This window comes from Leptonotus elevatus, chromosome 7 (genome assembly GCF_054856555.1).
Source record: "Leptonotus elevatus isolate MCC_2025b chromosome 7, RoL_Lele_1.0, whole genome shotgun sequence".
Classification (NCBI taxonomy): Eukaryota; Metazoa; Chordata; class Actinopteri; order Syngnathiformes; family Syngnathidae; genus Leptonotus; species Leptonotus elevatus.
Window position 1 is genome coordinate 14398645 of NC_141245.1, and position 13010 is coordinate 14411654.

General features: G+C 40.5%; 1 protein-coding gene and 1 non-coding gene across 7 annotated transcripts in view; both read left to right on the top strand.

Moving 5' to 3' along the window:
• The first annotated feature begins 234 nt into the window (after positions 1-234).
• fli1 (Fli-1 proto-oncogene, ETS transcription factor) overlaps positions 235-13010 on the top strand; it is a 37610-nt gene continuing 24834 nt past the window's right edge. For 2 of the 6 annotated variants that reach the window (XM_086081294.1, XM_086081295.1), the window contains exons 1-2: positions 235-426; positions 1571-1659. In XM_086081294.1, the coding sequence (XP_085937420.1) occupies positions 1621-1659 (39 nt within the window). In that variant the 5' untranslated portion in view covers positions 235-426; positions 1571-1620. Of the gene's footprint in view, positions 427-1570; positions 1660-6156; positions 6352-6489; positions 6689-13010 lie in introns of those variants that run through there. The other 4 variants (XM_086081296.1, XM_086081297.1, XM_086081298.1 and 1 more) reach the window with 3 other exon arrangements.
• trnaa-ugc (transfer RNA alanine (anticodon UGC)) lies at positions 3738-3809 on the top strand. Its single transcript has one exon. It is a non-coding gene; the product is annotated as a tRNA-Ala (tRNA).

Sequence of the window (13010 nt, forward strand, 5' to 3'; positions counted from 1 at the left end):
AAAAGGCTAACAAAATCATAAAAAGTTGTTAGTTGAGCAATATGAAGATGTTTAAGAAAAAATTGCGGTTACATTTATGTAGCCTGTTGAGTGTGTGCATGTGTGCATGTGTGTGTGTCCTCTTATTTCACGCTCGGGTGGCCTCACGCTGCAGACAAGGGGAGGTTGGAGGTTTTTCCTCTCGCTGCATGCTCATTGGCCGCAGCTCTCTTTCTCATTTCGGGAACATTTCCATTCATACAAGCCTCTGCTCCACTCTCCTTGAGCAAAATAACTCGCAAAGAAAAAACAAACGGACAACTTCGCGTGGACAGGACTTAATTATTTAAAAAGTGTGTAAACGAGGTGGAGCAGCGGGAGGAGGAGGAGGAGCGGACGTGACACCTCCTGCACCGGCCGGCGCTGAATTAAACGCAATAACAACAGGTGAGTAGACAAATGATATATGTTGGAAATGCTGCAGGGTGCACACCTATTTGTAACCATACATGCAACTTTCTTTTCTTTTTTTCTTTTTTTTTGTACTATAAATCTCGATCATTTTGCACCTTTGAGCCGTTTTGTGAGGTGTGAAGCAACACGGAATGGTTACTAGCAGAGACTCATGATGGATAAGTGCAAAAGTAAGATGCTTAAAATGTAACACTAGAGGGGTCCCGGCCCACGGGGCTGTCTCAGAGGAAGGTTCACGCCGTTATTCACCAGAGCTGCCCTTCCTATAATTGGGTGCAGATGCCCGGCTCCATTGGGCCTTTTTTTTTTTTTTTTTTTTTTTACCGCGCAGAAATTGGATGCATTTTGGGGTGGGGGGTGCTTTACGAGTTGGCCTACAAATGTATGCATTTAAAGCAGGAGTTGGCAAACTAAGGCTCGTGGGCCATACATGGTCAGCCAAGCATGATCTGGCCGTGCCTTGAAGGAACTATAATAATAATATATATTTTTAAAGCCTCATGACTATATGTTTGGTTCGTGCAGTCCTCCCACGATTTTCCGAACCGCTTATTCCTCACGTTTTGTTTGTTTGATTTTAATTGTTCACGTGCAATGTGAGTTGAACACCTCATTGGGCTGTGAAAGCAGGAAAGGTGCGGTTCCCTTAGCTGATCACTCTTCAAGCACCATAAAGTCCTGTTTTATTGTTGTGGGAGCTTCAAAAATTATGTTCAATAGAACAAATCACGTTTATAATTGTTTTAATTACTTGTTCATTAAAGAGAAACATGTAATCATTTGTAGGCATTATGATGCAATACACACACACACACACACACACAAAAGAGGACGTCCTGCACCGTCCTCCAAGTGCCCTTTCACCCCCAGACTTTGTAAGCTGCACTTATTAAAGTGAAAAGTGTTTCAATATGTGGTAAGCTTCGGGGTCGGATGGGGGGGAAGGGGTTCGGGATGCATGATGGGGCCCCGGGTCCTCTAACCTCCCTCCTCCTCCTCCTCACGCGCCACCACAAATAATTTATCCTTGTTGGCGACATTAGAAAAAGTGAACAAAATTACTGGCAATTACCGCGTAAATGAATGAAATGGATTCTCTTTTATTCCTTGTTATCAGGGCCCACTGTTGGACACACTGCAGCACCCAAGGGCCCCCCCTATACAGCCATGTTCCAAACTGTCCCTGACACGTCGTCTTACGTCAAGGTAAGACAGCACCGCCTCTTTGGTCAGGTGGGCTTTTTTTCCGCTCTTTTCCCTACGAAATCATAGGACCTCAAGAATAATAAATATTAAACTCATATATTTATAATGCCACATCCAGTTATTTGTTTTCTCATATAGCTATTCACGTTGATGGAATTTATTTGAGGTATTAATAAAGCAAACGAGTAGCTTCTTGCAAACTTATCCGTTTGTGATTTGGATAATAAAATTATAAAATAACTAAATATATTTAAAAAAAACCCAGCATGTTTAAAGTCTGCATCATCAAAATTGCACTGCAGTCAATTAAAGACACCAATAACGAGCATTCACACAAAACAAATAAAACAGTATTTTTCTTTTCCAAGCAAACCAATCTATTTGAATAAGGCCTCGTTGCATGCCGCCAAGGTTAAAGAGGGACTCTTAACAATTCTTGGTTTTGTTTTTAAAGAAATGAAAAGGTAGGAATGTTTTGTGAGAAAATATGCTTTTAAAATGACAGAAGATGGAAACTTGTTTTTGTTTTAAAATAAACCTTGGATTCCTGGTGAATCGGTTTTATTTGTAAAAATGCAAACTGCATAAGCACATTGCATGCCGGATGCCAAGTTCGCATTTTTTTGCGCGCACACTCACAGTCGGATTTTGCTCAGAATGCGGCAGAACTATAAGACATCCGTGACCCCCCTCCCTCCCTCCCTCCCTCCTTTCTCCCCCTCCTCCTTCAAAAGACTCCACGGTCCAAGCATTTGGTTTTGTTTGGTTAAGGCCAGGCGAGACTGGAACTTTCCAATAAAAATAAATCTCAAATTAATTATGGCCTGGAGCGAGGGGGGCCAGACAGTTCGTGCTCATACGTGCTGCCGACGCCACTTTTTGGGGCCTTTGGAATTTGGACGCTGCATGGCTCGCAGACTGGACCGACACAACATGAGAGCGTGCATGCAGTCAAATGAATAGCGGCGATATAATGTCGGCCTGTAGCATGCAGAATAACGCAGAAAATAAGTGGTGATGTTAAATGCAAAACAAAGACATTTTGTGATTATTGATGCATTTTTTTTCTGTATGTGATCAATTTAATAAAAAGAAGACAATATTGTTGAATGTATTAATTTGTATTTGTTGCTCTTATTTTTCGGAGTAAGAACAAAATAGTGATCATGTTAACATACAAAACTGGCTTACTTTTGTTATGAAACCTGACCAAATATTTTATTTATTGTTTTTGTATGTTTTTAAAATTCCATTCATATTTTTTACAATAAGCTATACTCGGAGAAATAGTCATGTTAAACTACAAATGCAAAACAACAATAAAGTAACATTTGTGTTCTTAAATGTTGTGTCGTTGTTTTTAGGGTTTTTTTTCAAAACATTTTAAATAGGGTTGTTCAACAGCACTTTTTTCAGACCGATACCGTTAGGCTATAGCTTATTCAATTCTTGAGTAGTCACCAATACCGATACCAAGTACCACTAATACTTTTGGTACATACAACCCCCCCGACCCCCCAAACAAAGCCAACAACAAAAATTAGAATTTTTAAGAAAGACTTAAATATCCCAATATAGCATTTCCCTTAAATGAAATTAATGGCAATTTTCTATTCTTCTCATTTTGAATATATAGTTCATCATCATAAAACAATCAAAAGAGGGTGAATTATTCTGGTATCGGGCCACTGTCACAAGCACCGATACCTTGAAATAAGCCCTGGTATTGCCCTCGTTACTCCCCCATCCATAGTAATGTATTATTTCGCTATAAATGTTTTTATTTGCAATAAATTAATTGTTTAATGAGATACGTTTAAAAAAAATACATATAAATGAAATAATACTGTATGTTTTTATTTTTATTTTATTTTTTTATTTTGGGGGGGGGGGGTTCATGTAATATATATTACAGCACTATGGATACTGTAAATGCTCGGTGGGACAGGTTAAAGAACGTATGAGATACACAGCACTTTTACTTTTACCACCCCTGCTCGACACAATAACATGTATTTTTGTATTATTATTATTTATTTATTTTAAATTTTTGCAGCTGTGGCAGTGCTGGTTTGCATGGGGATGTAGCTCAGTGGTAGAGCGCATGCTTTGCATGTATGAGGTCCTGGGTTCAATCCCCAGCATCTCCACTTTACCCTCAATTTTCCATTTGGGAAATGAAGATTCTGGTCCTAATTGTGCATGCTTGGTGTACAACTAGGGATCATTTGGTCTCTCCGAATTGTTTTATCTTTTTTTTAATCATGATTTCAGTTCAGATTTATCAACAGACTGCTTCCACTTGAACTTCCATCTTTTTATAATTTGCTATTCAGCTTCTTTACTGGTGTTAGTGGTCCGGAGCAATAAAACAATGTTGCGACCTGTGATCTTGAGGGAAAATGTAAAAGCAAGACTTCCTTCTATACAACAGAGGGTCCATGTGACTGTGACCACCCCCCCCCCCCCAACTCTGACATACATAGTCCATACAGTGAAAGGCCGACTGCAGCAATGTGTGCAGAGGAAGAAACGTCTGCTGGCTGACTCCTTGCAACGTCAAGCCAGATGTTCTGTGGTTGACTGAGTAAATCGGCTTGCATCTGTTTATTGGCCTTCCAAAATGTTTGTTACCACTGTATTCATTATGGTCTTGGGACAGGGCCCGGACCCCCTGTCACCCTAATAGGCTTCATGTTGACATCCAGAGAGGAAATCGGGTTTTGGTAAGATGTGATCTGGTCTGCTTGGTTCCATCAGTGGTCACTATATAAAGGACACTTGCATAATTCAGTGAGATCTACAACAGCTGTAGCCTATTCACAACTGAGTTTCACTTTTACTGTATTATATAAGTGCCTGGATAAAATACAAACCATTAAATTTCTTTATTGATTGACTGAGAATTATCCAGTCAGCAAAAAAACAGAAAACATTCCATGCTCTAAAATGGTCTTCTGTACCAAATTATGTATTTATGTGGTTGTAGTTTGCTTGCTGCATCTTACTGACAGGTGTTTCTAATATTTTGACCACCCTCATGAAGCTACTGTAAATAATCGAACCAGAAATATAGAAACAGCTCATTCTAACTGTATGATGCAAATGACTGCAAATATAGGCCTATTAAAAATCTGTTAACCTGACCTTTAATCTCTTTGTAAAAGCAGAAACTGTGATTTACTTCTCTTGAATTATCTTGAATTTGGACTCACTTCTATCTCTAAACACCTTAAAAAAAATAATTTAAAAAAGTCAGTCATGTGGACACTTTAAAAGAGGGACTTATATCAAACTGGTCAGTGAAGAGTTAAACAAGGTGTCTCCCTTAATTATACAAGTCTGAGCTGGCCTCAGGCATGAGAAGCCTTGACCCTTAGCAGGATCCAGATGTGGCGGTCCCAAGGGTGGGGCCCTCAGCCCCACCAGACCCCCAAGAGGGGAACAGACAGGCCAGCCTTGCTGCCAGTGGCGCGGTCTAAACTTTGAGCTGGCTGCAGAGAAATTCATCAACAAGTTGACAGTGAATTTAAGTATACTACAGAAAGTAGAAACATTTCAAAAAGGGCAGTGGATGAGGGGTGAGAACCATACGGCATTGGGGCCATATACGGTCCATAAGAGCATTTGATCCGGTCCACCATGCAGTTTTGGAAAGTGAAAACCATATCGAATGTCTAATTTATTGGCTTCGGAATAACTAACTAAAACTTGCAATTTGTGATTTTATTTCATCTTAAAGAACATGGAGAAAATTTGCATTTAGTATTTCATAAAGGACTCTTTTTTTTTTAAACAAAGAGAGCAGTTTATGATAGCCTACAAAAAGGAAAAACTATATTATAGCTATATTTGAAAATAATTTTAAAATGTTTAATTTTTAAAACAAAATCCAAATCATGACGGTTGTAGGGATAATTCCTGCAGTGGCACACACGTGTAGAGCAGATTTTTTAAACACTTGAGGGGTGTTGAATGCACGGATGTGATTTATGTCTTTTCTGGGAAGTCTTCACCTTGACGTGTAGCTTGTAAGGAAAATAAATATTGCAACAAGCACTCTGATATGTCATCTTTGGGATTTAAAGCCCAGTCACCTCTTTATAATGCTCACTTTTTCTAAAACAGATCGACTGCATGGGCGAACATCATTTTTATGTTCAAAGTAAATATGTCCTACTATAACTGAGGTTGGCCATTTTCTATTAATATCAATAGTATCACGCACCCACCACCGACAATTTGTGTCATTTTTAGAATAAATAAAAAAAATCACGAATAATTTTTCCACAGCAGGCCACCATCCTGTAAATATTCAGTTTAAAAAAAACACACAACATATCAACGGAGTGAACATTCAATTGTTTTGCCTGCTTATCTCCTCGGGACAGTATCCTGCTTTTTTTTTTTTTTTTTTTTTTTTTTTTTGTAGAAGGCAGGGCTTTTGGGTGACACACAGCTTCCTTCTCTCAACCTTCCTTCGCAATAACAGCAGCAGCAACCGAGCAAGCAAGCGGCGGCGGTGACTTCACTTCCCAAATTTAGGAGGAAAAGGGGGGAAAAAGAAAAAAAACGTTTCTTTCTTTGCGCCACACATACCGGGACTGTGCTGGAATTAATTCAGGAGCGTGTCATGTTTGGGATACCGTCGGAGTCCACTGAAAGTTGCGCAAAATGGACGGAACTATTAAGGTAAGGGTGGAGAGTGAGCTTGTTGGAGATTGTGGGGACCGCTTTTTTTTCTCCCAAAGTTGCGCCTCCTTTTTGTGTGTGTGCGTTAGCTGGGACCTCTACACTGAGGACATTTTTCTCTCGCGGTTCCTTTCAAACCATCCCCCTTCGTCTTCTTCTTCTTCTTTTTTTTTTTTTTTTGTAAAATCATAATTTCCGAGCACTGCTAGGATGTGCGTCGACGCTTGACTCGCACGTTGGATTTCTGAGGAGCGAGCGCGCAAATTACGCACATCTGGAGGCGGCATTATTTTATCCTTCAACACGCTTTTCGTCCAAAAGTTGTGTTTTCATGTAGGTAAGGTTTATCGCCTATATATGCCCTTTCTTTGACTTATCGAAGCGTGTTCTGAGAAGTGTGACCGGCAAGGCAGTGTACACGCCGGAGACTGCATGCGCAACGGTGACTCCGGCCACGGGTCCAAACTGAGCCTGTCATTGGTGGCAGTAATGTGATGGTTCGGTGATCTCGAAGGCACCCGCAGATTATTATGTGTGTAACGACTTTTCTTTTTGGAGAAGTGTGTGTTGTTTAAAGAAAGCTGTTATTTGGCAACGTGCAACTTGCAACACTTTCAAACCACACTTCGCAAAGTGTCCTCTTTGTCAGTTACACAAGCAGGGCTACCCTTTTGGAGTGTTTAGGTAGTTGATTAAAACGGCGAAAGTCCTTGAAATGTGGCAGTTTAATCACTTACACATGCATGCTGTTAAAATAAAAGCTAAAAGTGCTACAAGTGAAAGCTCAAGCCCAAACCCAATATTGTTTTTATAAAGCCTAAACGTAAATAACATCGTTAACATACCCTCGTTGGAAAGTCATATTTGGTGCAATTGGTAGTCATCAGGGGTGCTGGGCTGAATTAACATTGGCTACTGCCCCCTCCTCCTCTTCCCTTCTAGACAGTCACATTCCAGATGGCTACGGATGCTTCCAGATGTTTGAATGGCAAGTCCCTCTCTTGGCTCACTTCCTAACAAGTGTCAGCTCCCAAAAATGCACCCAAATGGAGCTCATCTTGCTCAAAAGTGCTGTTGTGTGCTTGGAGATGTTTTAGTAGGCCTATAGCGGTTTTGTGGCCGTTGGGTGTGGTGTATGTGTGTGTGTTGGAGGAGTGTTGGCGAACGTTGGCGGCACCCAAAAAAAGGCCGTGCGTGCGTGATTATTTTGTCATTCAGGATGATGGCTCGAGGACCATTGAGATGTTTGTCGCAAAAAAAGCTAAGAATGAAGAATGGAGTTGTAATTGAAGTGTGGGTGTGAATGGCTGGCCCGACTTGTGCGCTCTTAAGAACACGCTCTCGAGCCATGAGAGCTTCCTGTTCTACACAATCTTTTCCTGACAGGTTTCCTTTTCCTACTTGAACAAAAGACAGGAATTGAGCCCCTTCCTCCTTGTGCGCTCCGCCGCCCTCCTGGTGGACAAAGTTGAGTTGTGTGTGCCAAACAGACACATGCACGTGTGGACTGCATGCGGCGAACGTGTTGTGATGCATTGATGTAAACAAAAGCAAGGTGGCTCCAGGCAGGTGTTTGACTCATGAGAAGCATTGTGTGTGTCCTTACCATGGGGCCTCTAAGTTTTTACGAAAAAAACAAAACAATTAACACTTTCATGTAAAAATATGTGAGGGTGCAAAGCAGGTGTTTCAAACTAATTTTTGTTGGCCACATCAGTTTCGGTTTCCATCTGTGGGCATATGCTTTCCTCATATTACATAAACAACAAACTAGTGAACTAGTTTTAAAATGAGAGGCCAGTATAAACTTTTAGTTCAAATATTACGTTTTGGGGGATTATTAACAAAAATGCCTTTAATATCTCCAGGTTTTTAAATGTGAAGACAATTTGCAATTTTGGTAGATTTGCAAGAAACATGAAATCGATGCACATAATTTGCATTCGTGGGCCACATAAAACGATGTGGCGGGCCAGAGTTAGTTCCCAGACCTTGAGTTTGACACCTGTGGTGTAAAGGATTAACTCCCCAAGTATTTAGCCTTTTCTTTGGCTCTTTTTTGTCAATTTTACTGTTATGATGGGTAGTGATGGCAATGAGGGAAAATGTGATTGTCATAGAACCAGAGATGGAACTTGACACATAGGACACCAGTACACTCCTCTTTTATGGCTAAAGTAACATTAAGTTGTTAATAATTCAAACAGTTTCATAAGTGTGTCCTAAGTTAACCAGTTTTTGGGAAGAAGGCAACTTTAAAATCTTGCAAGACCTGACATTTTCATCATGTACGAGGTATGTCAGAAAAGTACCAGGACTAGTGTCACAAAAGGATAGCTTTCCAATTCACACAACAAACTTCAAGTTTTTCTCTTCAAAGTCATCCACCTGGAGTAAAACACACTTCCCTTACCTTTTTTGTCACTCCTAGAAGAATTCTTCATCATCCATCTTTGTTGTCATCCACGTCTTCAAAAGAGGTCCCCTTAACGACCCCCTTGTACTTGAGAATTATGTAATCAATAAACAGAGCCAGGTCAGGTGAGTAGGGAGGTTGCTCCAGCACAGGGAAGTTCTCAGCCAGGCACTGTCAGATGCTCAGAGGATTGTGAGCAAGCGTCTTGCCACAACGCTTGTCTTTTCTTGTGCACCGAACAAACTGAAGAAAATGTGACAGAATCTTGTTGTAGAAATGTTGATCATCTGGCCCACACTTTCGTCACAACTTTTCTGACCCACCTTGTCTGATAACCATAGAACAGTGTTTCTTCACCTTGTTAGAGGTAGTGAACTCCACCAGTTCCTATGTGCATTCACCAAACCCTTCTTAATTCAAGAATTAAACAAATTGTTTTAAATTCAAGCCAGGGTTTCCTGGTGAACAAAATGAACAGGGAGAGTAGCCTTTACATCGAATCTGCATCTTTTCAAATTGAATTCAGAAGGTGTGTTTTTGTATTTCCCCGCTCCACGCAGCTTAAGGAAGTGTTCCTTTGGTTTTGCTAGAGAGCTAGCTGTGCTGGACTAGACTTGCTCAACTTGGCATTGCAAATCATGACTGTTAGGATGCTGACTCCTATCACTCAACTCAACTCTATATTTATAGAGCACTTTAAAACAACCACCACTGTTTTCTTAAGGTAGTACCCGGGGGCAGCAGATACAGTGAAAACAGCGGAGGCCCCAGAATCGAACCCTGTGGAACACGATACGTTCCATTATACATGTGAATTCAAATTGCACATGTTCGTCCAACCACTTTCTTTGTTTTTCTCAACATGGTTAGTATGAGGGGATTACAATAAGAAAGAAATCAAACGACGTACCATCGCAACAGCCACAAGTCGACTACTGAGCACACTAAATTCCCTAAAGCACAGATAGGCCAAGCAATGTAGCATGATCACCTGCAGCCAATGATGAGTCGGGTGAGTGTCTGGACCTCCGCCGAACTCCCGAGACTGACTCACCGAACCCCTGGAGTTTGATCGAACCCAGGTTTTAAGAACCACTGCCATAGAAGCAATAATGGAACTTTGACGTAAAACTAGGGAAAGTGGATTATTATTTTCTGTCCAGTACAATATTGCTAAAGTGATAAGTCAATCGAAATTGTGAGAGCGTCCTTACAGAAACATTTAGTGGAGCCTTGTAACCCCTTCAGACCTGCATTTTTTTCTGCTGGGCATTTTTTCCATTTAATTATTATTATTTTGACTCCTTTCCCACATAAGAACAACATGGAAAAAAATTGGGGTTTATTATTATTTATTATAGTGGACGCCAGGATAATATGGGTGTGACGTGTTGTAAACGTACACCTTAAAAGTAACATTTTTAACATGAACATCATGCAAATGAAATTGCGATTGTGATTGGTTAGCTAGGATTCAATCATGACCCAGAAGTGTTGACATCATCCAAATTATACGTTATAATTGGTTTGTCCACTGCAATCATCTATGGGTCCGAAGGCGTTAAGTCATAAATTTTGGATTTCTAAAGTTGCCCAAAACTTAATTTGGAAATAATAAAATTTCCATCAAATCAGAGGTACAAATTTTACACCAATTGTACAACATTATACCGCTTGGAAAGCTACTTGAAATTTAGCGCATCACATTTAAACAAATGAAGAGCCCTTCAACAAGACACATACCTCGCTTTATATTTACCAAATGTAAATTCATAGACATAGTTTACGTTGTTAGAGCTGAAAAATGTAATTTGGAGTTGAATAAGTAGGCCTATGGGGTAACACGAGTGTTGAGTATACATTAGGGGCCAGTAATTGTCTACAGACTGTACCACGGAATGCACCATAATAAGTAATAGTAAGTTAGATCTAAGTTGAGGGACAACAAAAAAAGGATCTAAATGAAATGGGTAACTGCTTTTTTGGGTGTACGTGTGGTGTTTGACTGGCATATTCTTGCACAGGATTTGTACTTGAAGATGAAATAGAATGGAGATGTTTTTCACAAGTGAATGGTTTTATGACAAAACCAAATAGAAGCCCGACGGGTTCATTCGTGTTCCTTACCGATAGGAAAGAGAAAACACTGCAGATTTCTCCTCAGCAGAGAGGGGCCCGCTCCTATTTTTAAACGCCCTTCTCTAAAATCTTGATGGGCACACGCCACTTGCCAATCATGGTTTCCACTTGACAGATATGTCACTCGGAATGTAACTCGTAACAGTCGGAAAAGTCGCGTGCGGTCTTATCGGGCCGTAGCAAGACGTTCCCCCGCTTCTTGGCGCTTTATCGGCGGCACACTCGCTGCTGTGTGCTGCTCAGATAGCAAGTAATACTGCCAGGGTTCAGACTATATGATGGATCAACTGATTAAATCCCTGGAAAATCTAATTCTGCGAGGGAGGTGAAACGTTCGAGAGAGCCTTCATACGACCATTTATTTTACCTGTGGGGGTGCATTTGATTCCATATTCCCGTCACAAATGTGCTTTTTCTCTTGACTTCACAAGCTGAGAAGACATTTATAACAGTATATCTTCAATATGGTGGACAGTCATTGTCCTCGAGGATCTTTAGGATAGCAATGATGTTGCCAATAAGTCTTGTCATTCTTTCCCCCTCCCCGACAAACATATGTGGCATTTCGGAATGATATAAATTCCGTCCTTTGAGGATTAGACACGTCTCTGTCTAAATCGTGCCATCAGATCCTATCAGATCCAGATGTGTTTCAATCCCCAGTCAAAAGCAGAGACACATGATGAGAATGTCTAATATTCAGACTTATTTATCTCCGGACTTTTGGCTGATTTGGAACGACGACGGCTGGAAGGGCAACGGCTCACCAAAAAGGATTGTCTCGGAGCATTTTTAACCAACTCCAACTATGACATGTCTGGAATGTTGACATTTTACGCATGTAAAAGAGCAGAACAAATCTAGCAAACAATTTCAAGGCATTTAAAGAGGAGCCCGCTGAAACTGTTGTCTGTCGTCCAGTCGAGAGTTGCTTTTTGTTTTCTTTAATAAACTTACATTGCTTGCATTGCTGAGCCACATCAGTTAGGTCAGTGTTGCAGTGACCCCTCCCCCCTTGTGCTTCTGTTAAGTCTTCAGACAGAAGACAAACAATAAATATCATGGATGAAGCAATCTTTTGCCATTCAAACTCTTGCAGAGAACTGTATACATGTAAGCAAATCGACATTTGTTTGCACCCTAACTTCGCTGTGAGCATGATTGAAGTCATCTAACGTCAACAGGAAGCAACAGTAGCTACAGGGGCTGTTTAGCCAAACTACTTAGGATGCCAGACTTTGATATGACCCATAACTGCATGTAATTAGTGTTTTTAAAAAAAGGTCCCCAAGAGAGCAAAAATTGGACTTCACAAGTTTCTGTGTAGTTTAAAAAGTCGATCCTGATGTTCTCTTTGTACCAATTCTTATCGCTGTCATCACCTGACAACGTCCTCCCATTCTTAAAGGAAGAGTTCAACATTTGGGGTACTTTATTTGCACTCTTGGCCCGGAGAGTGTTGAGAAGATTGATGTCATCCTCATGTGTTGACAGGAAATGTTGGAGGTGAACATCTGCCAGCCAGCCTCTAAAGCGCACTGACTTTCTTACTATAGCTTGATTTTGTGTATACATTTGCACAATGGTAGTTGAATGTGGAGCATTCCTAACCGTTTCAAATTTAGCCCAGCACTAACCTTGCCACAAATTCCATATTTGCAATACAAGTCTATTGAGAGGATATACATGCATAAGCATTTACAACTAGCCACTTAGTCGTGCCACTTACTTTCACAAAAGTGAAAGTGCGCGTCCACCTGTTTGTTAGTTATAAGGCTACTTCCTGGTTTATCATGTGACAAAAAGATGGACAATCCCATCACAAATAAGAGGGCGTAGAAGGTTCCTTTGACACCCCATGTGACTCAAATAGTAAAAAAAAAAAAATTCCTGTATCCTGTCTGTGGATCCTTATTTGAATGAGATCTTCACAAATTAATGGGATAATTATCCTTTAATATGACACAAAATCCTTATAACCCCACTTCAAAAGTCAGACAAATACCAGAGACTCAACAACAACAACATTGTATTACTTGACTAATTAATGTTTTTAATTTTACTTAACGGACAAAGGAATGAGTGGAGCCACCACAGAAATGCG